The following is a 26158-nucleotide window of genomic DNA, read 5'->3' as shown; positions in this document are numbered from 1 at the left end:
AGTGGTTAAAACTCACTGCCCAGAGCTGAGTAAACAAACACAGAGACAGTAGAAATAAACCCAAAGTCTGGCTGGAAAATGTATCTTCCTTGCCAACAGAGAAATGTTACAAGGGGGCACACTGCAGTTCTTTGCATATGCAGAATTACATATTTACTATGCAGAATTGCTTAATAAAGTATATAAGAAAAATGTTCACAACATTCCCCCAATACAATACTAAAAGTTATGTAAAACAACAGCTACTCTTTAAACCTTTATAGAGACCCTCTCACCAGATATTGCCCTATTAGGATTCTATTAGGATTCTATCACCTTCAAGTAGAGTATAAAAAGGTCATGTGACTTTACCGATAAAAAAGTAATGTGAAAATCAACGGAGAAGAATGATGATTTGTCTGATGAGTCAAGTTTAGTGGCTGCAGGGGGAGTGTCACTCTAGACGCCCATATCTTTGGAGCTATACCAAGTATATTCTAGTACCTAGAAACATGCTTTTGATGTCATATTAAAGATAAGAATCTCAGCATTTAGGACGGATCTACCGAACCAGAGACCCAGGCAGTTAAATTTAAAATTCAAACTACAGATCCAAAAATTCAATTCTAAACTTTTTTAAAACTAAGTTTTATTGCTAATTCTGTACTATTTTTCGAGGTACTATAGAAACAAAGATAGTGTCATCTGAATTGACACTGCCCCTGCAGCCTCAAAACTTGACTCGAACTCAGTTAAATATAAGACAAATACAATGTTTATTCAAAGAGATTATGAATAATGGGAGCTGAAATTAGGAGAATTGAAATTTGCTCAAGAAGAAAATTCGAGGAAGCACCAAACTGCCCACTGTAACATTGCTTTCAAGAGATCCCTCCATATTTCCTTTAACGGGATTTGCCCAAAGAAAGTTCTCAAATTTTAAACCGTTAGTGATGTTTACACAATAAAGATCATTTTTAAACCCCTTACTTTACAATTTTACTCAGTTTTATTGCTATTTTAGTTCCTATAACTCAGTGATGATCAGTGTAAAATTCCAGAGTGTGGGCGGGGATTGTCTAAACAGACACATTGGGCCTTAATTACTAAGGGTCCAGCGGCCACATTTCCGTTGGATTTTCAAACTTTTTGGGGATCGCGCCATCAGGACAGGGATTAAGAAGGGGATTGTTGCGCTTGCGATGGGATTTTGGCACATCGGCGCCGGCTTTCATGCGCCAGAAATTAAGGGGGCAGCCCGTCGGATCCCTCTCGTGCTATGAGATGCTATGTCCCGACAATGTGTTTAGATTATCAGGGTTCAAGGTTTATCTACACTTGTATTTAGCTTCTGAACATTCTACTAGCATCTGACACAGAAAAAGAGAGATGAGAGAGTCATAAGTAGGATATAAAACACAATCACATACTCAGCTCTGCTCCCTCACCTAATAAATAAAACACAGTGAGCTCTGCTATAAAGACCATATTTGTCTGTACAATACTGCTTGCTGGCAGGAAGCTGTGTCGAAGTTAATCTTGTAATGCGGGGGGGGGGGGCATCAGGAGGTATAGAGCACTGCAGTGTGCAGACAAGATAAGCTTTTCACAAGAAGAATCGGACAGATGATTTACATTTGTATCCATGGACAACCAAAAAACACCTGTTCTGACAGAGACACGTTGGAATTATATCTGTGAATTAGAGAATGTCTTATTTTGTTATGCAGAGGATATCCTGGGAATACCGCTTTAAAGGAGTTTTGCCATTTTGTATTCTGAGGACTCAGTATAAATTGTAGACTTCATTCTGGATTACTACATGGGAACCATGTTTGCTTGGGGCTTTGCCTTGACAAATTTTAAGAAGGGGATGTCCAAAGTTTTGCACCTCCCATTAGGCCAGCAAATTCTTTACTTCTAAGTCATTATGTTTATGTCTTCATGTTCACTTGTTGACTATACAACAGTTAGGATCCTATTAATCATGACTACTATTAATCCATCTACTGTATTCACTGTGTAAATGAAGATGAAACATTGTTATAGAAACTGGACATCCCTGTACTTTTATTAACTGTCTAAGGCTCAAATCACACTTGCGTTCGGCAGGTTCCATTCCACTTTTCTTATTTATAGCTGACAAGAGAGCATGGCAGTGCAGCAGAGTAATGGAAAGTAATGGTTCATACATTGAAGTCTATAGGAAATGGAAGGTAAATGGAAGTACTTCTGTTTTTAGTTTCTGTTAGAATCTACTTACGTATAGATTGTTATGGAAAGTCCTGACTCTGGACCTTTTGCGTAATTGTAGATTTGGTGGTTCACAATATTTTTATTAATCCCATAGAAATAAAGAAGAACGAGCTTGAAGAATGTGAAGAAAAAGAAGAGAGCAACTTGCAAATGACGGTAAGTCAAGGTTGCAATACATTTATCCGTCACCATGTAGAATATAGTTATTATTCATTTCTATGAATACTGTAAAGGTTTTCGTGTTGATGACTGTTTCTTAGTGTCTTATTGATGATTGTCATTAGATCTGATAGGGTCTATTACCATTCACCAAAACCAATGAACGTATTTCAGGATCTGTGACACGTTTATAATGAATACCAAAAGAAAAACCCAATACTAGGTAACTATTCCTACTATCGATGCAAGAACATATAGTACCAATGAAGATATATAGGACCACAGTATACTCTAACCAGTAATACTCATAACCACTTTCAAATTTTAATATGTAATGCAGACTTTATTAATCAATATGGCCATCCAAAAAACATTAAAAACATAGAATAAAATCCACAAAAACAAGAGCGTGGCGATAGTCAGCAATAACCAAATACATAACGAACATTTACCAAATGCACATGAATAGGTAAAGATACAGTGTACTCAATTTTGGTTGTAATCCAGCACATTACCCACCCGGGTGTTGCATAATACCAAAATTGCCAGCCTGTAGGTAATGACCACCGCCACAGCACCCCGACGCACGTTTCGCCGTCGCTTCCTCCAGGGGGTGTGACACGTTTATAGACACCATATTTTCGTAAGATTAAGATCTCTTCTGATTTTACTTTTCACTTTTAAGTGACACATTCATATTTTTTACAGTATTGGCCACTGGGTTTTCATGTTGACTTTATCTAACAATTTCACAAGTCTTCTGTGTACATCAAGGTAGTAAGAAGACAGTCGCTGACAAGGTCTCTCCATTTCTAACAGCCAAAATCAGAAGAAATTATGTGACGATATCAAAGTGTAAACAAATGAAAGAGTTTTGATCAGGGGTCCCCAAACTTTTTACATAGGGGTCCGTTCATTGTTCCTCTCAGACCATTGGAGGGCCGGATAAATAGCAGTACATGTGACCGCATCTGTAATACACTGTCCCCCCCTCAATTAATTGTTTAATATACTGCACCCCCTTGTGAACTATTTTATATATTGGCCCAATGAATTAATGAATTGGGTCAATTAATTATTAATATACTGGGACCCCTCTCCATTAATTATTGAATATGCTGCCCCCCTATAAATTACTAGACTGTCCCTCATAATTAATTATTACCTATGCCCTCCCCACACCATTAATTATTTCCTATGCTGCCCCTCACCATTAATTATTTCCTATGCTGCCCCTCCACCATTAGTTATTTTATATGCTCCCCCCACCATTAGTTATTTTATATGCCCCTCCAGCACCATCAGTTATTTTATATGTCCCCCCACCATTAGTTATTTTATATGTCCCCCCCCCCGCACCATTAGTTATTTTATATGTCCCCCACCATTAGGTATTTTATATGATGCTTCCATAATGAATAGTTTCATATATTAGGGTCCCCCGGCCGGCACAATGTTTTTACTGCTGTTTAAAAAAGTTAAAAAATCCTATACTCACCTCTGGCTCCCGTGTCTTCTTTATTCTTGCGGCTGCCGGACAGGAAAAGGTGCATGCAGGTTCAAAGAGCGATGTGCGCCGGGGTGGTTTTCCGGCCACATCGCTCCACCTGCAATAATAGTGCTTGAGCGGTCGTTTCCTGCAGCATTGAGTACCATATTATGACGGGCAGGAGCTTCCTGTCCGGACGGACGGAGGCCCCTGCCCGACTGCCGGAGGCCGCACCCGGATGCGACGGGGGCCGCAGAGAAATGGTCCGCTGGCCGCATGTGGCCCGCGGGCCGTTGTTTGGGGACCTCTGGTTTTGATACATGTGGGTCATTTATTTCTCTACTGTTAGGGAACCTATGGTGAGGGTATCATCAGCACTGGATATCTTGTATCCCACATATGTACTGTATTTTGGCCCAAAATTAACAAATTTCAGAAGCTAAACTTTGAAGCAATGGGATGCACTAACCCCTTTACAGATCCTGTTTAATTCAATGTAACGCATATTAAAGTATTAGCTGAATGCAATGCCATTCTAGAAATTAACTTGGAGGAGCTTCCTGTTTGGACCTTACCTTAAAAATCCCTACCCCTATAAACTATGCAAATAAATAATACATCTGTGAAATTCTTAAAATAAAATTGATGAGTGTGGTCATTATAAAAGATTTGTTCCAATATTTTGGGGAAAAAAAGCATGAAAGTAAGCTTTCAGCTTATTATTAAAGGGGTTTTCCCACGAAATTAGTCAGGCCCTATCAACAAGATAGGGCCTAACTTGCTGATCTTTGGGGGTCTCAGTGATGAGACACCCACAGATCACGAGAACAGGGGTCTGATGTACCCCAGTCGGACCCCTTCTCACTCCCCAAGGTGAGTGGTACTCGGCAATCTCCATCAGCTCCATATATGAATTGGGCAGCCCAGACATGCGTGGCAGTCTTCTCCATCCATCTCTGTGGGCATCGAGGAGTCCAACGGGAGGTAACCCAGATCCCATCAGACCCCTCATTCTAGTGATCTGTGGGGGTCTCATCACTGTGACCCCCACCAATCAGCAAGAAAGGCCCATAGCCCTATCTTGTTTTGTGGGAAAAACCCCTTTAAGGGATTTCACTCTGGAAACCAAAGATCTACAACTGGAATGTGTACACTTTATACATTTTTAGTAGTGGCCTTCACTTGTTGCATAACAAGGTTCATGGCTCTCTTTAGGATCCAAGTATGATGCGATATGTAGACATAAACATAATATTATGAGGAACTCGGTATTTGTCAATATCGATAGTATATTAAAGAAGAACTCTCACAATAACTTATAAATAATAAACTGCATATCTCCTTGTGCAACCTGTCTGTTTTGGGCCAAGGCACTATTTCTTGTTTTATTTCACCCTTATATTTTTTAATTTTTAGCTGTCATAGCTATATGAGGGCTTGCTTCTTTGCGGGTTATAGCCCTATGTTGGAAAAATTGACTCTGCACTGAAAACGCTCTGCCATTTTATTTATGACATGGTCATCCATTCATTTATACTGGATAGGAACTGTGTGAAAGAAAGTAGAGTATTAGCTTTGGGTTGTTGTCTCAGGAGTCAGACCTTTGAAATAAGATTATTGCTAGAGTTGTTTTCTTCAGAAAAGATAATCCTTTATACCATATTCTCGAGTATAAGCTGACCCGAGTATAAGCCGAGACCCCTAATTTTACCACCAAAAACTGGGAAAACCTATTGACTCGAGTATAAGCCGAGGGTGGGAAATGCATTGGTCACAGCCCCCCCCCCAGTATATAGCCAGCAAGCCCCCAGTAGTATATAGCCAGCAAGCCCCCAATAGTATATAGCCTGCCTGCCCCCTGTAATATACAGCCAGCTTGCCCCCTGTAGTATACAGCCAGCCCACCCCATGTAGTATACAACCAGCCTGCCCCCTGTAGTATACAGCCAGCCAGCCCCCTGTAGTATACAGCCAGCCAGACCCCTGTAGTATACAGCCAGCCCCCTGTAGTATACAGCCAGCCTGCCCGCTGTAGTATACAGCCACGCATATAGAGTATATATACACACATACAGTATATACAGTCACCATACACCGTATACACATACAGCATATACACATCACAGATACAGCATATATACTTCACGAATATGTTATATACATATTGCTAGAGTTGTTTTCTTCAGAAAAGATAATCCTTTATACAATATTCTCGAGTATAAGCTGACCCGAGTATATGCCGAGACCCCTAATTTTACCACCAAAAACTGGGAAAACCTATTGACTCGAGTATAAGCCGAGGGTGGGAAATGCATTGGTCACAGCCCCCCCCCAGTATATAGCCAGCAAGCCCCCAGTAGTATATAGCCAGCAAGCCCCCAATAGTTTATAGCCTGCCTGCCCCCTGTAATATACAGCAAGCTTGCCCCCTGTAGTATACAGCCAGCCCACCCCATGTAGTATACAACCAGCCTGCCCCCTGTAGTATACAGCCAGCCAGCCCCCTGTAGTATACAGCCAGCCAGACCCCTGTAGTATACAGCCAGCCCCCTGTAGTATACAGCCAGCCTGCCCCCTGTAGTATACAGCCACGCATATAGAGTATATATACACACATACAGTCACCATACACCGTATACACATACAGCATATACACATCACAGATACAGCATATATACTTCACGAATATGTTATATACATATTATGCTGTACAATGTGCTGCATAATATGTATATAATGGTTCACATCCTCCCCTCTTTAGTGTGTCAGGTCGGATGATCGGGCCCCCTGACACTGCGGACCCCATAGCTTTTGGCTTCTACCACTGTAATTACTCCCCTGCTTGCTACATTTGGTAATGTAGAAGATTGAGGTTAGTGATGACATGACATACACTAACTTCCTGGTGATCCTGGTGATTTTTATTTCTACCCAATCTGAGGAGGTAAAACTACAGTAGGCGGGACAGAGCAGTAGTCCAAACCAATCATATGCTGGGAGGTCTCAAGCTCCTTTACATACGTTATCTAAATGGTAGACTGAGATCACAGCCCAACAATATATATCATTTTTTCAGGTCATGGCTGGATGGTTGCTTTAAACTACAAGGGGTGGAGTTCTTTTAAAAGTACTGAATAAGATGCAAGACAAGAGGTTAAGATCATGCAACAAAGCAGTAGGCTGAATATTACCAGCCCATGTTTTGTTCTTTCCTCTTAAATAGTTGTCTGGGAAATAATAGCTGCACAATGCAGCAATGCTTCCTCTGGCAAGCCTCCTGTAATGTGAGCAGCCCTGGATCTCTTCCCACTGTGTACATCCACTCCTTCTACTTTGATAGCATTGGAATGAGTGTGAAACCTCCAGCCAGCCCATTCATTTATTTATTAGTCAGTAAGAGCGGTAGGGAAGCTAGTCAAGGGACAGGGAAGCTCAATGTCATAGCAGTCACGGTGCAGCTGCATATGCCCACACACTGTCCAGAGCAACATCCACACCCACTGACGATGAGCTGCAACTAAATAACTCTGGCTGGAGGAGTTGCAACAACATTAAGTGGAGGGCTGCCCGCTGCTACTGCTCTAGTTCTTGACTTATTTTCCCACCACTGAGCAGGATATCCTTGAGAGACGCAGAGGGATACAGAACAGATATTTGGTGCCGGCATAAACGTCAAGGACCAAGGTACAGTACTTTTAGCAGAATGCAGTACTAATCCTGCAGCATCTGCAGCTTCTTGTACCGAAACTAGACTGCTGAGGTCAGGGTGGTTTGGGATGCAATGACACTGGAGGACACTGGGGATGGGGTACTAAACATTACACATTAAATTTATGGTTTTATACTTGTATTTAGGACAATTTGTTCAAAAACATTTAACCCTTCAGGAAGTGATTCAGGGGGTATAAAATCTGTGTGAAACTTATTTCAAGTTTCTTTTAGGGACATAATGAGTGCAATGTCTAATTTGAATCCTATGAAAATAGTGGAGACAAAATGATTTCTTAAGGTTTCTTTACGTTTCTTTATTGGTGTGGATTTTGTTTGTTCTCACAGTAAGTGTGCTTGTACAGTCGTCACATCATTGCCGGTTGCAGGGTCCTTTAGTGTCATGTCATGGACACTCGGTAGAGGATGCTATAATGATCCCCTGTCTCCGAGAGAAATATATGTTCGCCTTGCAAGTCTACAGAGGGTGATTGAAGGACGTATTTTTAGAAACTGCATAGTTATTGCAGCATCAGCTGAGACAGAGTCAGTAATCCATTCTTGTATTAGTGTCTTACACATGACAACACATGGGCTTCTTAATTTAATGATGTGAGTGCGTCTGGGATAGGAAGACATTAACCTTTCAGCTACTGGAAATCATTTGGCTTAGTTATATTGCTTGAAAGGAGATATACTTTGATGATACTGAAATAAATTATTGGATCAAGACTTCCCAGGAACTTAAAAAAACAGAACTGCCTTTACAGTCTTCTCAGCATATAACACCTTTAGAAAAGCATACTTGTTTGGTGTAGGGTTAACAGATGACTAGTTTTATTGACTTTCCATAGAAGTTATAGGCTTACCCAGGACAAATATAATGAAATTTGTCTTAAGATAAATCTTGTCACAACATGATTAGGTCTCAAAATGCTCAAGTTTTGTCCTTCCGTGACTGAAATACATTTAATCCATAATGATGTCAGCTCAAAACCCTGTTAGGGTCTGTGCAGAAGCTTAGTTCATGACTCACTGGTGATATCATCTTCATACCCTGCATACCAGTACTGCCCAACATATGCCCACAACTTCTCCAAACATTATACCAAGGCTAGACTTCTCGCCTATCTAATTCTTTTTTACTATCATTGATGTCCACTCCAAGAAATATTTATAAGGCTACAGTCACACTGCCGTATGGGGAGCGTATATATACGGCCTACATATATACGGCCGATATATGTTCCCCATAGACGGCAATAGAGCTGTATGGTGCCGCACACATGTGGCACCGTACCGCTCCGTAGCCCATAGAAAGATAGGACATGTCCTATATTCCTGTAGAGAGGGGCGGGGGTGAGCGCCGCTCTCCCCATCCTCCTCTCTCCGACACTGCCGTGTGCCCGCTGTGCTATGGTATGGGTGGGCAACGGCAGTGTAAATGTAGCCTAACAAGAGCGAAAAAGGCTTTGTCCATACTCAGCCCAAAATAGAGAATTCCTCATCTTAACTTATTCCACTCAACTTAAAGAGAACCTGTCATCAGAAATTGGCCTAATAAACAGTATATTGTGGATCAGTGGATCAGTTTCTAGATCATGTTTCTCTCATGCCTCAGTGTAATGGCATCATCTAGAAAATCAACTTTTAAGTGAGTTGTAAGTTAGATGTATAACGTCATGGAGGCATAGAGCTTAACACTAAAGTCAAGCTCTCCATGCCTTATTTGAAAGTTGTTTTCCTAGATGATGCCACCTCATCAGGCCATGAAGGCAACATCACCTAGAAACTGCTCAGGTGCTTGACAACATACTGCTAGTGGTTTATTAGGCCAATTACTGATGACAGGTTCCCTTTTATGATTCAGCCACTTTTCAGATTAATTGACAGCTGGTGAACAATATAACTTAAAGTGATACCATTATTTGTCAGTAGGTTCATGCCCTGCTACGTTGATTAAGTCTCTTATATCCAAGTAACATCAACTGACTAATCTTTTATAATATAATGCATGTTATTACCATATATATTAGTCAGAAGAGAGAGCTTATTACTGGTTAAGGTGGAGCCACCACATTCACATATTACAGTTATGGCATATTATGTTACTCGTTTCTTGCAGCAGCCACTACTGGGAAAAAATATGGCAGGAAGAGGCCTACTCAGACAATAACAACTGGTAAAAGAAGAGAAGTTATTTCTCCGAGCTGACATCAACTGATCAGGTTTTACCACTCCACATGTCAGGACTTATTAGGAGCTGCTATTGAATTGAATTTATAAAAGCAGTTTAAGTGTTCCATATTGGATTTAAATCCAAATGCTTGAGATCCCGAACAAGCACCACAGGTTTTGCTTCTGCTACAAAGTATATATTAGTAAGGATACATTCACACGACCGTTGATGTGCCCACCGTACAGTAGCATGGCGGCCACACCTCCGCGCCTGGGAGAGGAGGAGGGGTTGAGCGCTGCTCACCACTGCCCCTCTCCATAGAAATATATTGGGCCCGGCGCCGTATTACAGGGAAAGATAGGACATGTCCTATCTTTCTCCCCACTACGGAATGGGCCATGCCCTCTGTCGTATATACGTCCCCCATACGGGCGTGTGAATGTAGCCCAATAAGTAGTTACATACTTAAATTTACATACATCAGTGCTGATTACCTACATAGTCACAACAATATATTAACATGAAGCCATGTTTATCCACAATTTATTATAGGGATTACACAATATTACACAAATGTCGCTGCTTTCTTCTAGAAAAAGTGGCACATGTGTCCATGGGTTTTCTGAGCCTAAACGGCAATACCACTCATAGCCTGTGGATAAGAGTGGTGCTGTTTGTGGATTAAAACATGCATGTTTTTCTTCAGGATCTAGGTCCAGAGATCTCGGGGTGGAGCACTGGCAAAGACATAGGTGTAGGCCTTGTCTTTTGATATACGTTTCTCTGATTGATTTTACTTCTGAACAGTAGTTTCCTTGGTAATTTGAATATAGCTTTCATTTTTTTGTGGACTGCTAGTTTGGTTGTTAGGAGCAATAGTGACAAATTGTTATTAAAATATTATTAATACGTTAGGCCTAATGAAATAAACAGGAAATGGGACAGATGTTATATTAGAAAATTCTTGGAATATTTGAAGATTTATTATTGCACCATCAATCAATACACAAACATTTTTTTAGAAAGATTTTGTGTGTTCTTTTTTGTATGAAGATAGAATGCTAAAACTAATCCCATGGCAGTACTGTCAGCTTGACGATTTTTAGAGGAAATAGCCTTTTTTCTGGAAAAATTTTCCCAGGCTAAGTTTTTGTATAGTGGGAACCAACGAGACAATTAACATTATTCTCAAATCTTCTGTTAATGAAATACAGAAGTTTTCTTGTGAAATCCTGCATATCTTTTCTGCTGTTGGACCCAAAAATTTACTAATCGACATAATAAATTTAGATTTAGATTTCCTTATTTGCCAGTTAAGCATTTTTTAAGATCTTGACTGGACAGCTTAAATGGTTTCCGAGACAAAATATTGACTTTCTTGCTTTCTCATAGGTTTTCAATAACAGATTAGTTGTACTCACAGTCTTTGCTTGTATATGTGTGTCCTTCAGCAGCTGATGAGTGGCCAAGTGCCAAGTGTCCCTCGCCCAAAGATCCAATGGCCCACATTTATCAAAAACAGTGAAGACTGCATGATGTATAGTTTGCCTGTGTGGTGTGCAGGGTGCACCAGATTCAGGATTTGTGGTGCAGAATCCTCATTATTTTGGCACCCCCTGCACTGCTCTGGAAGTGTGCACCATTTTTTTGGTGCACTTTGTTCATGCAAAAAAATTGTAGAGCAGACACTATTGTGGTACACGTCATACAGAATTGTGACTCACGGTCCGATTAAGCACTAACACCTCCCTTTAGTTGCACATTTTCTCTGTCTTGTCGGACAAAGTGCAGCCATGGCACAAAACTGGCGTAGACACTTTATACATACATGGGCAAGCAGTTTGCACATTCTTTCTAGTGCAAAGTCATACAGAAAAGTGGTGCAAACACTTTAATAAATAAGTGTGCAATGTGGGACCCCTTATCTTGTTTTTAGTGGGAAACATTGATTCACAGTCATCGTTATTAGTGGTATGACTCCATCAGCTTTTGATTTTATAGTAGTCATCATTGTTTGTACTCTGAGAATAGTGTAATGTATGATTCTTGTTTGAGAGTCGGTAGAACTAATCCTACCCAGGATCCTTTGTACTTTATTGTATTTGAAGTGTAACTTCAGCCCAGCTTTCTACACAGATGTAAACACTTTATGGAATATCCTTTTCCTGAGAAGCATAATTAGATTCTTCCCATTTAGAAGAAATAATTCATTCCCAACCGATAAAATCATATCCTGTGGCAGACACACATGAAACAGAGGTTGTTACAATAAGTCCCTAAACTAACACATTCCAGGGAGTAGCTGCACAAAGTATTTGTCGGAGCACATGGCAGGCTATCTGTCAAGGTTCCAACTTTAGGAGGAAATTCCACCCTCCAACTTCCCAGCAAAACACCAACACTCATCTGTAACATCACTTAGGAATTCTCACCGCTTGGATAGTCTATACAGACATCTGCTCCTACTCCTACTGTGTGGTTCTGGGAGGTCTCTTCTCATTACCTAAAGCAAAAATCTAGCTAAAACCTAATGTCACAGATGGAGAGTTCGAGTAAGATGGACTTTAGAGTTCCTGAACCTCTTCAGTACTGTTCAGACACAGAATTGATACCTGAGCTCCAAAAATGTTTTCAAGCACTGAACCTGAAAAGTTCAAGCTGGTTTACTGATCATGTCTCATAGTTGGGCAGTCTCATGTCTTTAGATAAGCCTACAACAAGGGCTGATCAACTAAAATAGTATCTCCGTAATAACCCACTAAATTCCAACCGTGGAAATCTTCACCATCCTGCAATCTACAATGAAATAGGATTGTGGTGGATTAAACATCAAACGAGCATTTAAGTAACAGTGTATCACGTGGGGAAACATTTATCAATGTATCTACTAGAACATTTTTACTGATTTCCTTCAGTGTTTATAGTCTAATAGTCCAGCAAATCCTATAATCATGTGATGCTAGATTGATTTCTTTTTACAACTATTATTATTATTATTATTATTAAAAAAGGAGCAATATTCTTTTTTGTCTTTATTAGTTTTTCATATAAAGTAAAAGAAACATACATGTTTTACATACATAATGCATGGGATTCAAGTTACAAGTGGAACAAGTAGTTATGAAATCAGAAAGCATTATGTGTACATTTTACAGTGTTACAATAATAGCATAGAGTTATAGAGGCATATTTATCAGGGCCTCTGCTCCACGTCAGTGGCCCTGAAATAATCGCAAATGCCAGCTTATTGCTAGCACTTGGGAGTATTTTGCCCTCTCCACCACCTTCACATGTGAAAAGTCGGCGGCTGCGTTTTTTTCTACGCCAGGCCCTACCTGGCGTAGAATAAATGCTGCCCTGCCGCCTTCCCCGATACATCAAGAGGCAAAAGCCTCTTGATGTGTGCCTTTGCGAAAATGCAGCGGAGAGGCAATCATGTGCTGGTGCAAGAGCTATGATAAATATGCCCCATAGCATATAAGTTATAGACTGAGGTAGTAAATGACAAATGAGGCACATTATGAAGTGATTGGGGCAGCACGGTGTCTCAGTGGTTTGCACTACCGCCTTGTTGTGCTGTGGGTCATGCTTTCAAGTCCCATCCTGGTCAAGATCTGCAAAGAGTTTGTATGTTCTTTCCATATTTGGAGGTTTCCTCCCACACTCCAAAACATAATGGTAGGTTGATTAGATTGTCAGCCCCATGGTCACATGGACTGATTTGTCAATCTCTGTGTTGCTCTGAATTATCTGTATGTGTTATATAAATAAAATCATTATTAATAAGTATACAAGTAGGACAAGCATTTATGATCAGATAGAGTCTAGGATTGAGTATTGAGCATCTCCCAAGATCTGGGGAGGAAACAGGGATATGATAGTGGCTAATTAATTACTAAATTATAAGAGCTGGAAAGCCATAGATCCCATTTAGTCCTAAAGGACTGACCTTTGTTTACATCTTTTCATATCAGCAATTTTAGTTTACTCCATTTATAATTTTAGGGATTTTATCAGATTGGCAGTTCCTAGCTATTTAAGATCTAGCAGCCTGAAGCATATTCAAAAATATAGTTCTCTGGAACATGGACTTTTTTCAACACTTATAGCTAGCAGGGCCAGAGGGGCATTTAATTTAGCGGAAAGCCACACACTTTAGATTGTAACGTGCCCACTGTCCTCCATAAGTCTCGAATTGGAGCACAGTCTCACCAAATGTGTTTTAATGTTTCTGGTTCTCCGCATCTCCAACATTGGTTTGATAAGTTATAATATCTCAACAATTTGTCAGGCGATAGATACCATCTGTATAGTTGTTATCTATGAGCTTCCAGATGATTAATGCATCTAGAGGCCAAAAACATGGCTGAGTGAGCTGAAAGCCATTGAACTTTAGGAAATTGCTGACCCAGGTCCTCTTCCTACCTAGTTTTATATTTTTGTAATTTATTTGGCTATTAATCAATTAAAAGTCTATAAGAAAAGGGTATGCCTTAGATTGTGATACATTTTAATGGTCCCTTCATCAGGCATGGTATAACAGTCTTTCTGAAGTGATACACATCTCAAATCATGCCTGATAAAGGGACCACAGCCGTCCCGAAAGCTTGCTTGTAACATCTTATATATCTCTTAGCCATTAAAAGGTATCACAATCTCAAGAAGGGGACTTTATTTGACCAAAAGCAACAGGAATTTCTTCAACTGGCTAACACGGTACAAAACTCTTTTTCTTATGTTAGAATTATTCACGAAATACAAACAGCTTTAATTCCTGACTTAAAGGGGTATTTCCACAAAGACATGTTTCTTATATGTACTCAAGATAACAAACTAACACATCCCCTAATTCACAGTTATTAACTAAACTACAGCATTTCACAGATATAAGTCCAATCTGTCTCTATCAGTCCTGCTGTACACAATTTCAGTTGCCCTTAGTCACAACCCTGTAACTTCTGACTGTAAGGTCCAGCAGCCATCTTGGATTTTGCAGCACTTGCTGAGTTTCTGTGTCTCTCTGCTATGTGCATGTAGCCATGCCCCCTGTCCCCCTCAGAGACACTCACTAATTCACTTCCTGGAGATTGTGAAGAGAGAGAGGGGCTGCAAACTACAAGGAGATAAGTGATCCGTGGGAAGCGGAGGAAAGTACATATCTGTGAGATGTAGCAGGGCCGATAGTGTGTAATAGGCATCTCATGGATCTCATGCATCTCTGATCACGTCTCATCTCTCCTTCTACGTGTCAGTGTGTTAGTACAATGTCAGAAGCTAGATGAAAGTGTATGTACAACTGTACCCTGATATTCTCATCACATTGATACCCCACATAACTAAATGGATTATAATGTGTCTGCTTAGAGAGTCCCTGCCCACATTTTGGGATTTTGCACTGATCAGCCTAGGGAGTGATAATAGCAATAAAACTGAGTAACATTGTAAAGTAAGGGGTAAAAATGATGTTTATTGTGTTAACGTCACTAGAAGATTGAGATGTGAGAATTTTCTTTAGTTTGAAAACCCCTTTAAGCTATGGATAGATGTGGCACTGTTTTGGAAAAAAAGATGATTATGTCTAAATCCAAACTCCAAATCCACTAAAAGATACAGGGGCAGATTTATCAAGCTGTCTGAAAGTCAGAATATTTCTAGTTGCCCATGGCAACCAATCACAGCTCCCCTTTAAAATATTCATGAGCACTGGTAAAATGAAAGCTGAGCTGTGATTGGTTGCCATGGGCAACTAGAAATATTCTGACTTTCAGACAGCTTGATAAATCTGCCCCACAGTGTTTTGTATGTATCCAATCTAACTATCTCTCAGTTAGTTTGCACTACATAAATACCAGGTACCAGTGTTTGTACTTTTGTCAGATTGCAGTCTATATATGTAAAAAGAGCATGTTTCTAATTAGACCGAAGTTGAGGCTAAGGATGGAAGTGAAGGCAAGTGAGGGATATTCTATTTTCACTTGTAGTTGTGTTCTTGGTTGTAATAAATTTCTGTAAAAATGAACTTTGGGTTCCCCAAAAAGGAAATGACCATCTTAATTAGTAATTGCTTTGTAGTTTCCTATTTAGCTTTGCAGGTTTGTGCTGGAAAGCTGCCACTTCCACTATTAAACAAAAAGGAAACAAACGTAGTTAAACTGTAATTACCCTAGATGATCCCAAGAGGATTAAATTGCAAAACATGTCCCTTCAGAAACATAAATGCAGATATTTACACAAATTGAAAAGGAATTAGTGTAAATGAGATTGTTGGGGGTCCTAAAATGTAAGACTGTATAGGGACTGTAGTTACATTATCTCATTATCTAATAGTTAGTGGATGGCAGTCATCCTAATCCTATCCTGTTGTTTGAGCTGTTTATCTTACCAGGCTGCAATGTCTAATTTTATCTACGTATGTCCCCATGATTTCTTTCTGTAGAATATGGTTCTACTATATGAATGAAGATCACTATTATTATTAGTTAAACACCCAAACTCACCTTCAGAAAAAAATGAAAAACCCAATTGAGACTCAATTTGCCATAAGGTTATAAAATTCTTCCTGTACTCAACTAATGATCAGACAGATCACTGGGTTAACATTCAACCTTATTACCAGCACCCCTATGTGTTGTGGTTTGAAAGGGAGATTTATAACCCTTTTTAAAGCTCACAAGAATCTCCATTATTATCAAATCTTATGGGTACATGTGCCATAATTGTATAGAATGGATAGTAAAGTAATGGTTCCGAGTTGTGAGCTATTTTATTTTAGAAATGAATAGAGCAGGTGATAATAGTAAACTGTGTAATATACTTAATTAAAGGACATTTACCACCAGGATGAATGACTGTATGCAAATGAGCCTGAGTGGCTCCAGGCTCCATAGCTGTTAACGGAGTTTAGAGCCCATCGGTCTCATTTGCATAAAATCCTTCATCCTGGTAGTAGATGTCCTTTAAAATAGCTTTTCTGATACATTTTCTCCCTCTTTGCCTTGTAGTGAGCATCTAAAAGGTCCTTCCATTTCAGACACAAAAGAAGGTTATGGAAAGATTTACTCTTTCCATACCCAACACTGATTAAACAATCCAGGGACTGATTGTAAAGGGTTAAGTCATCAAACCTACACACAAACTGAAAGAAAGGCAGGGGAAAAGAAAGACAGATAAACATATTTCTTTAAAAAAGTATATTTCAAACTTTACTGCACTACTTATATTACTGTACTACTGATTAATGAAATTTTCTTAAGAGTTCAGTTAAACTTTTAAACACAAACAGTATTCCTGTGGTATTTGATGAGTCCAGGGAACATATAGTTTATTGTATGGAATTTTTTAAGGACTTTTAACATATTTTATAAAGATATTATACGGCTCCGGACTATTGAATTTAGGTTTGGTAATCTGTTTCCAAAACGTATGTAAAAGACCTGCAGTGAGAACAATTGCTGAATCACTATTGTAGATGGGAACCATTATTGCAGATGATAGGAGAATATACCTAAATATAGCATAGTCTAATGTGGTACTAATAAAGTGTATCTTCAGTATGATACAGTATTTTTCTGGCATCAAATTTGGGTACTTTTATTTTTGGAGAGAAATCCATATTATGTAAATTGTGTTCAGGTATCAGACCTGGTACAGGATGTATTAGCACTTCAGTACAGAAACAACATCTAATGTAAAGAATATGCCTCTTTACTAAAAGACATGTTTTTAGTTTAGTGAACATGATAATGAATTTCAACTACCCTATAATAATATAGGTAGATTGCCTAATAAACTCCCCAGTTTATATCTATATACTGTAGATGCATTAAATGACTGAGATGACATGTAAGTATAATGTCTAGCCAACCAGAATCCTTCCTCTCTGGGCCTTCTCAATCACATTAAGCACAAGCACATTGTAGCAGTTTTCTGTAGGCAGAGCAGAAACCCATAGAAAATAGTGACTTTTTTCTGGCAGCACTGTCCTCATGCTACATGGATTAAGCAGTAAGTTCCCTAAAACTATTTAACAGTAGCATAATAGAGATTAAACGTTTTATTGGCCCTTGAAGAAGCAGATATGGCAAACAAGAATAAAAAGCTCTTGCTTCATTTGGTTAATATTAACTAGTAGCAAATTGAATCAACTTTAACCTTAACATATAGGTCTGACTGTCCACCCTGTAGACATATTCATTACTCCTATGGTAAGTAATCTCTGTGCTCTAATTCAGTGCGGCACTACCCCTCACTGCCAGTTACTGTTTGTATAAAGAGAGGGTCTAAAAATAACAAAGAGCATATACTTACCGCTATCTGCCACAATCTGAATGAGTGTGGTGGCTCCTGTAACTGCTGTTGCCATGCTGGACCAGAGAACCAGGGAAGGTAAGTATATGCCCCAGAAAAGCCCCATCCCAGCTACCCCTTTAACCTCCTAACCTTATTTCATCATGGAGCTATTAATGCTGTATGAAGAGGGCTTAGGGGCTCACAGAAAGTAGAACCCAGGTGGGGCTGTATTTATGTACATGCCAAATCAGTACCTATTATTATTATCACGGTTATCATGGTGGGGGTTTTTCTAGCACCCTGATATTGAAGATTTTGTGAGCATGTCTTAGATCATAGTAAAAAGAGAAAATAAAAGCTCATTAATATTTATCACCCCAATGGTTTAAGTAGCCTAAGGGATCTGAAATTATAGTATAAAATATTTTTTAAAAGTTTATCAAAATAAATAAAGAAACATTCAAATCATGCCCCTTACTCTAGAGCACATATTAAAATGACATCGAAGCATCCCAAAACATCCCATCTATTGCTATATAAAAACATTTATAGGCCGAACAGAAAATATTGCTTAAATGTCCAAATTGCTCCTTTTTACCAGTTTTCCTCCAATTAAATGTGAATAAAAAGCAAATAAAAGGTTTTCAAAAAGGTATGAATGAAAACTTCAGTATACAAAGCTGTTTAAGGCGTCATTGTTTGCGGGATTGAATGAAGTATTAAAAAGTTACAGGTGTCAAAATGTGCCGACACATGGCTTTTTTTATACAAGGTTTTTGAACATTTTAAAAGAATTAAGACGTAACAAAACTATTTAAATTTGGTAACTCTTAAATTGTACTTATTCAAAGAATAAAGGAGTGGTGTCTTCTGGACAACTGCACAATCGTGTTCCACCACATTTGGAATTTTTTTTCCCAGTACATGGAACAGAATACAAAATGGTGCCACTAGAAAATACAATTTAAAAAAAGCCTTTATGTAGCTTTGTAAACATAACAATCAAAATAGTTAAATAGATATGTCTGATGAATGATTCACCAGTTTAGGACAGACGCTAAACAGAATAAACTTATTTCTGGCCAATATAAATGAAAATTATGGCTGCTAGTGATAGAGTGCAGTGGTGTCTTCCGCTTTGTCCAAAGTGTAAAAAACATTGTCTGGAGTCAATAGTGAGAAGCTTAACAGATGTGGATTGTCATTCAAGGCTGAGGTAAGACAGAACGGTGTTGAAAAAAGATGCAGGCAGATTGTGAAGGAGATAAGTTTAAGTAAGTTCCTCATACCGACATTGAATTGAGAGGGGCAATAAACTAAAAATATAACATTTGTTGTATGTGTAGCTTATGAGATTCCTAAATCTGAATGGGAATGTATTTTCTTACTGGACTTCCCATAGTACATTGTGGCTAGCATCTTGTCCTGTCAATGCCAATTTTGAAATGGCATAACCTGGCATTATGTCTTATTTTAGTATGTAATCTATTTATGTAAGTTCTGGGAATGAAACTTTACTTCTCATGTGTAAATTTCAAAAAATTGCAGAATTTCCCTCTTCACTGCAAGTTAAGCAGCTGTAGATAAATTCCCCACCAAAAATTCCCATCTTCAATCCAGTTGTCCCCAGTTTCAATAAACTCAATGATGACTTAGAACAACAGCAGAAACAATGCAATGCTGAAAACTGTTCACTTCAACTATACCCTTTACCAAGCTACAAGGAATATCTCCTGTACTTGTTTTTAGGGGTTTTAAAGGGGTTGGCTACTCTTTTACATAGATTGCATAATTACCTTTGATAAGTCGGTTAAATCTATACCACCTTCTTTACTGTCCTTTTGTTAAATACAAAATATTTCTCCGTGCTTTTACTACCTCAGTAATAATCCCTGAATGCTCACCAACTGATTCATCATCCATGATGCTTCCTTTAGTGCTGTGTGCACTCTGCAGAGACATGTAAACAAAAATACTACACTGATAAATAGTAGGGACCTGCAACAGGAGATGATGACTCATCCTGCTGCCCCCCTTCCACTTCCCTGTGTATGTCAGTGAGAGGGCGTGAGAGAAAAAAACACACTGGAGGAAGCACATATGAAAATTCGCAGGGCATAGTGAGTGAGCAGGCATGGGGACAGCAACACCACGCACCGGCCCACTCCCTCCATAAATATGTATATACTCACTGTTAGGCAGTCTTCCTATACCGGCACCCAGAAGCTGTTGACCACATGGGTGAAGTAGACATTAGGAAGTAGATGAAGCAGTCCCACAGTTCTGCCAACTCAGGTGTGTACTGCGGAAGAAGATATGGACTGTTACAACATATTATGCTGTACAATGTGCATTGTGTATAACGGTGTATCCCTGCAATTCTTTAGTGTAGCAGATCAGGTGACCATGCACATATTTCTATTCACTGGAAGTAAACAATTAAGCTTTCCATGGTCTTACTGCAAGCAGAGATCTAGAAAGCTGTGAGAAATTAATAGAAAATATTAGGAAATTGTATGATGTTTCATTATACAAACAATATCAATTATTTCCTGAAACTGCACAACCCCCAATGATTGCCAATGATAGCTGGTAGAGTTAGCTCAGTAATTCCAGTCTAACTTGGAATAGAAACAGACATCCATTTTTACAGGGCCTGAGAAAACCACTTGAACCTTCAGAAAGATTGAATCTTTCTTTGAGTGAACTTAGAATTTCTGAGCACCATAAAACCAGTCCCAAATGGGGCTTGGTCAAATCTAGATCAGTGCGATTTGTCCTTATCATTCAGTGAATTACAGAGAAGAAACCCGTTCATCAGCAGTTGTATAGAGGTATAATTATTCTATAACACTTGGCAGCATACTGGTGATCTACTCATGACTACTTGATTTCTACTAACGACTGTAAGATTGGACTTAAATTAAAGCATGACATTGTTGTAATGAAGTACACATATTTTTCCATATTGTCAAAGTGTTTATTTGGTCAGTTTGTCAAAATTATTTAATGTTTATACAAATTATAGAGAAATTAGTGGCCTGCTACAATCTAAACTTCATAGCAAATACATTCCTTCTATCAACTGGTTTCAAACATGCTATAGCTGGTGAATTTCAGTTTTTGTTAAGAAAAAAATTCCAATATGAATCTTTTTAAAAATGTATTTATAAACAGGCACATTTATTATCTTTATATGGGTTTGCCACAGTATTATATACAGCTTGTCAGGATATCTTTAAAAGTATAGGCCAAGTGATTGAGACTATTATAAGCTACAGAAGGGTCTTCTACTGGACTTCTGTGGTCCTGTTCTGGTAGCAGCTCATTATTATTCAAGAACAAGGACCCAGGAAGAATACTCATACACACTTGTGGAATTGTCGAACACTGTAGCCACCGATTCGTCTCTTTCCCTCTTAAAGTATGTCTCCACCTTGAAATTCCTTGTCTTTTCCACCTCTTCAAGCTTTAAAATGAGAGGAACTATGTGTTATATACAAATGTCCATGTCTTTTGTTTCATACAGTGTTACATCTAAACACTGCACATGATACTTCCTTCCTTACTAAAAGGGTGAGAATTGTTTCTTAAGCTACAGCGGAGCCGTCAGATGCTTTAAGTCACCTGTCTCCAGTTCACAAGAATACGTCAGTATGAACCCATCAGCAGGCAGGAATGAGCAAGTGAATGTTTATGTCTACTACATTTTCAGTTGGATGCTTATACATGCTTTGATCAGTGAACTCATCAGGAAAGTGACTTGAATAGGTGGATCCAAGTGACCAACAGGCCACGTTTCAATCAGTCAAAACCGGTCATCATAAGAACTATAAAACTAATGTTTTTCATGAAATCACATAATTTACTTATAATGTCTAATATCTGCATGTTGAGTGCAGTTAAGCATTCTGTGCAAGAATTTATGTACTTTAGATTAATGAAGTATTTCAATCTAAGATGTTTAAAGGGCATCTACCACCGGGATGAAAGACTGTATGCAAATGAGCCTGGGGGACTCCAGCCTGCATTGACACCTATGGATCCTGGAGCCCCTCAGGCTCATTTGCATACAGTCTTTCATCAAAGTTAAATGGCACATCCTAAAAGGACATCTACCACCAGGATGAAGGGCTGTAAGCAAATGAGCCTGGGGGACTCCAGCCTGCATTGGCACCTATGGATCCTGGAGCCCCTCAGGCTCATTTGCATACAGTCATTCATCCTGGTGGTAGATGTCCTTTTAGGATGTGCCATTTAACTTTGATAAGTCGGTTAAATCTATACCACCTTCTTTACTGTCCTTTTGTTAAATACAAAATATTTCTCTGTTGTGGTATATGGTATTTCCAGAGGAAGATAATGGTGGACTGCTTTCAACATTTCCTTTCTGAATTGTTTAGTGCTTTGGATTGCAGAGAAACTTACTATAACATGTTTCGGCACCCCTTTTATTAAAATCCCTGTATAAGAGAACTACATTATCAAAAATAATGATATAAAGAAAATATCATAACATAAGGACATGTCTATTTCTTCAGTCTTCTGTACAGTATAGTGCGCTAAGTACATAGAATACAATGCAGATTTGCTATGTACTGTGCTGTTAGTACCTACTGTCATAGTTTTGACTCTCGGCACTATACACTATATTATTTCCCTGTTTTATACTTTTCAGTTTCAAGGCTGTTCAAATATTTTTAAAGGTTTCTATTAGTTGTAATTGGATACTTCACTCTTTACTTTCTTTGTTCCCACCAGAGAGTGACGTACAGCCATTGATCATTATTGTGCTAACTGTGAATAATTATATATAATGTAAATGTAATACATTTCATTCTTACTTAAAAGGTAAAATGACACTGATTTATTTGACCGCACCCCTGATCATTTTTAAGGATGAAACAAGCAGGTAATCATACAAAGGTTATAGGCAGGTCAGGACTGTACTGGGATTCCATTTTCCTGTAGGCTGCCCAATGATATAGGAGCTAGCCATCTGTTTCTCTCCATTAGCCTGCAGCCTTCTTCAAATATTTCCTTTTTCATTGCTTTTCATAAGTTTTAGTTATGCAATTTCATGTTATTTTTGTTGATAATTTGACTGGCTCTTCAATACCTTTCACTCCTTACTAACACCACAGGTGCAGCCAACTGTCACTGGCCTTGGGGCTGATATTGGCTTGGCCAATTGGCCACCAACTTTAAAGATAAAATAGACTGTATTTAGCAGGAAGTCTCCCAATCCAGTAACTCCATTAATCCCCTTCCCTCAAGTACCTCACCCTGTTTGCCCTTTTTCTTTGAGCCAGTCTGTTAGGGTTGGGTAACACAGAAGACAGGGGATAGTGTGCCCTGAGTTTTCCACAACCTCTGTCCCTTCCTATATTCCCCCCACGCTAAACCGTGGGGCGACTACTTGAAGACTCAGAATACATTAGATAAGTGTGGGAAGGGAAACACGAACAGACTGACAAGCATAAAACACAAAAGAGTGGTAAACCAGCCGGAGTCACAACGAGAGAGTACGTCAAGAACAAAATCAGTAAGCAAAGAGTCAATGTCAAAAAACTAGCCGAGGTCACAACAATTCAGACACAGAGCAAGTCAACCTAATGCAGAGAGCGAGTGATGAAAGGGATTTCAAACACTGGCACAGGTGACTAGTGAAGCTGCAATTTATGCAGCCAGAACCCCACCTCCAAAACCTGATAGGAGCTGGACAACTTCTGGGAATTAACCCCTCATGGTGCAGAATAACCAAGCACAATAGCAGGCCCCATGCAGAGGTACCACAAGTCTCAGCAGTTCAGAACACAACTCCTAGACAGCGCGAGGCTGAGCAGCCGCTGCCCGGGACACACACCATAGAGACCGCTGGACAAGAGGTGGAGTTTGCGTGGATACGCGCCGGAGGTCAGAGAACGATGCTAGCACCACCAGAAGAACCAGAAGTCCCAGCATTCTCCCCAGCAAACCTGACACAGTCACAGAGGAAGAAGTGGTCAGGCTCTTTTCCTCTGCTTGCCCCATTACCTGCTTCAGAGACCCCATCCTCTCACATCTCGTACAGTCTCTCTCTCCAACAGTCACTTCTCAGCTCAATAAAGTTTTCAACCTCTCTCTTCTGTTGTCATTCCCTCTTCTTTCAAGCATGCGGTTGTTACCCCATTACTAAAGAAACCTTTCCTGGACCCATCCAGTGCTGTTAACTACCGACCAGTCTCTAATCCCTTTCATCTCCATATTCCTGGAATGCCCGGTCTATTCTCGACTAACCCGCTATCTCTCTGCTAACTCCCTCCTTTACCCCCTACAATCTGGTTTGGCACAATATATTCTACTGAAACTGCTCTTTCTAAACTCTTGAATGATCTCCTCACTGCTAAATCTAAAAGTGACTATTCTCTGGGGCAGTTTGCCTGTATAGTGTGCAGAGTTTCTGGTGCGCATTCTGCACTGCCCCAACAGAGTGAACACTTTTTTTGGTGCACCTTTAACATGGGGCATGCAACATACTTCTATCAGACTTGATAAATGTGGCGCATGATAAATGTGCCGCACGGTCCAACTGAGCACAGGAACTTCCATTTCAGTGCAGTATAGTGCAGCTGCGACACAAATGTGTCCTGTCTCGGACACTTCTCAAATACATGTGCAAGCAGTTTGCACTGAAAAAGAATGTGCAAAGTCCAACAGAAAACTGGCACAGGGTCTTTTGTAAATCTGGCCCACTGCACTCTCTTTATTTTTTTCCTATCTCTTGATCGCATTTTGTGTCTCCTTTTCCGGACCTCTCTCTTCTACTGTTCCTCTCACTGTCAGGGTTCCTCAGGGCTCAGTCCTAGGTCCTCTTCTCTTTTCCCTCTATACTGCATTTATATACTTCTTCATGTAACATCACCTCTGCCTTACCATAGAACACCAGTGACTTCATCTAAAACTTCTTGTCTTTCCACCATCTACTAACCTCTGCATTTTTGTCTGCGATAACGCCATAATCTTGAGGTAGCAGACCCGGCGTCTCAGGGGTTGTGGTGGACTATATGGTGCACCATATGCTCTTGTCACATGCATCTCAAAAACATCTTTAGAATCTGCCCATTTCTTACAATTGAGACCTCTAAAATACTGATTGTTTCTCAGATTCAACCTCGACTAGACTACTGTAACTCCCTACTACTAGTCTTCCATTCACTAAACTATTTCCTCTACAAACTATTCATAATACAGAAGCCAGACTCTTGCTCAGACCAAACGCTACATTGATGCTTCCAGTCTGTGCCAGTCACTGCACTGGTTGCCCATCTCCATCTTAATACAGTTTAAAATTCTCATCCACAAGGTTATGCACAATCCTGCACCTCCCTACCTCTCTTCTCTCATTTCGGTCTTGCCCAACTTGTGCTGTTCGATCTGCCAGTGATCTCAGATTATTCTCTTCCTTGATCCGAACCTCGCTCTCCTGTCTTCAGGAATTCTCTCGAGCTGCACCAATTCTCTGGAATGACCTAACATTGACTATCAGACTAATACTCAACCTCTAAAGCTTTGAATGCAGTTTTAAAACTCATCTCCTTTAAGAGTCTATTACATTCCCTAACTGCCTGAAACTTCAACTCTCTTTTTGCTAAACCACGCTGTGTACTCCTCCCATCTGTTTTCTGGTAAATACCACATACCAAGTTACAGGCTTCCCTGCAGTTCCATTGACCTTGGTCTCTGTATACACGATGATGATTGGTTCAAGCGGCAGCATTTTTATTTATTAATTTATTATTTTGTTCCTTAATAAAGAAGGGCTGGACCATTATATACACTTTTATGCCTCTTGTGTCACCCTCTTCACTGTCATAGACTGTAAACTCTTGCAAGCAGGGCCCTCACTCCTATTGTTCCATATGACTATGTTTTTACTCTGTATTACCTTATTTTATTTGTATATGTCCCCCAAGATTTGTACAGCACTACGCAATATTATGGTGCTATATGAAGATTATTATATTATTACTACTACTATATCTCGGATCTTTGGATGACATTGTTAATAAGTAAATGGACAAAGGTTTTTTATGTTGTCTATGCCCTTGAGTTCTATC

The 26158-nt window shown here is 39.5% G+C and overlaps 1 protein-coding gene across 9 annotated transcripts in view; it reads left to right on the top strand.

Moving 5' to 3' along the window:
- Positions 1-26158, top strand: part of PALM2AKAP2 (PALM2 and AKAP2 fusion) — a 212644-nt gene that overhangs the window by 118920 nt on the left and 67566 nt on the right. For all 9 annotated transcript variants that reach the window (XM_072154848.1, XM_072154829.1, XM_072154832.1 and 6 more), the window contains one exon: positions 2330-2391. In XM_072154848.1, coding sequence (XP_072010949.1) covers positions 2330-2391 — 62 coding nt within the window. The remainder of the gene's footprint in view (positions 1-2329; positions 2392-26158) is intronic.

This window comes from Engystomops pustulosus, chromosome 1 (assembly GCF_040894005.1).
Source record: "Engystomops pustulosus chromosome 1, aEngPut4.maternal, whole genome shotgun sequence".
NCBI lineage: Eukaryota > Metazoa > Chordata > Amphibia > Anura > Leptodactylidae > Engystomops > Engystomops pustulosus.
Note: the sequence above shows the minus strand (reverse complement) of the source record. Positions and strands in the feature narration are given on the sequence as shown.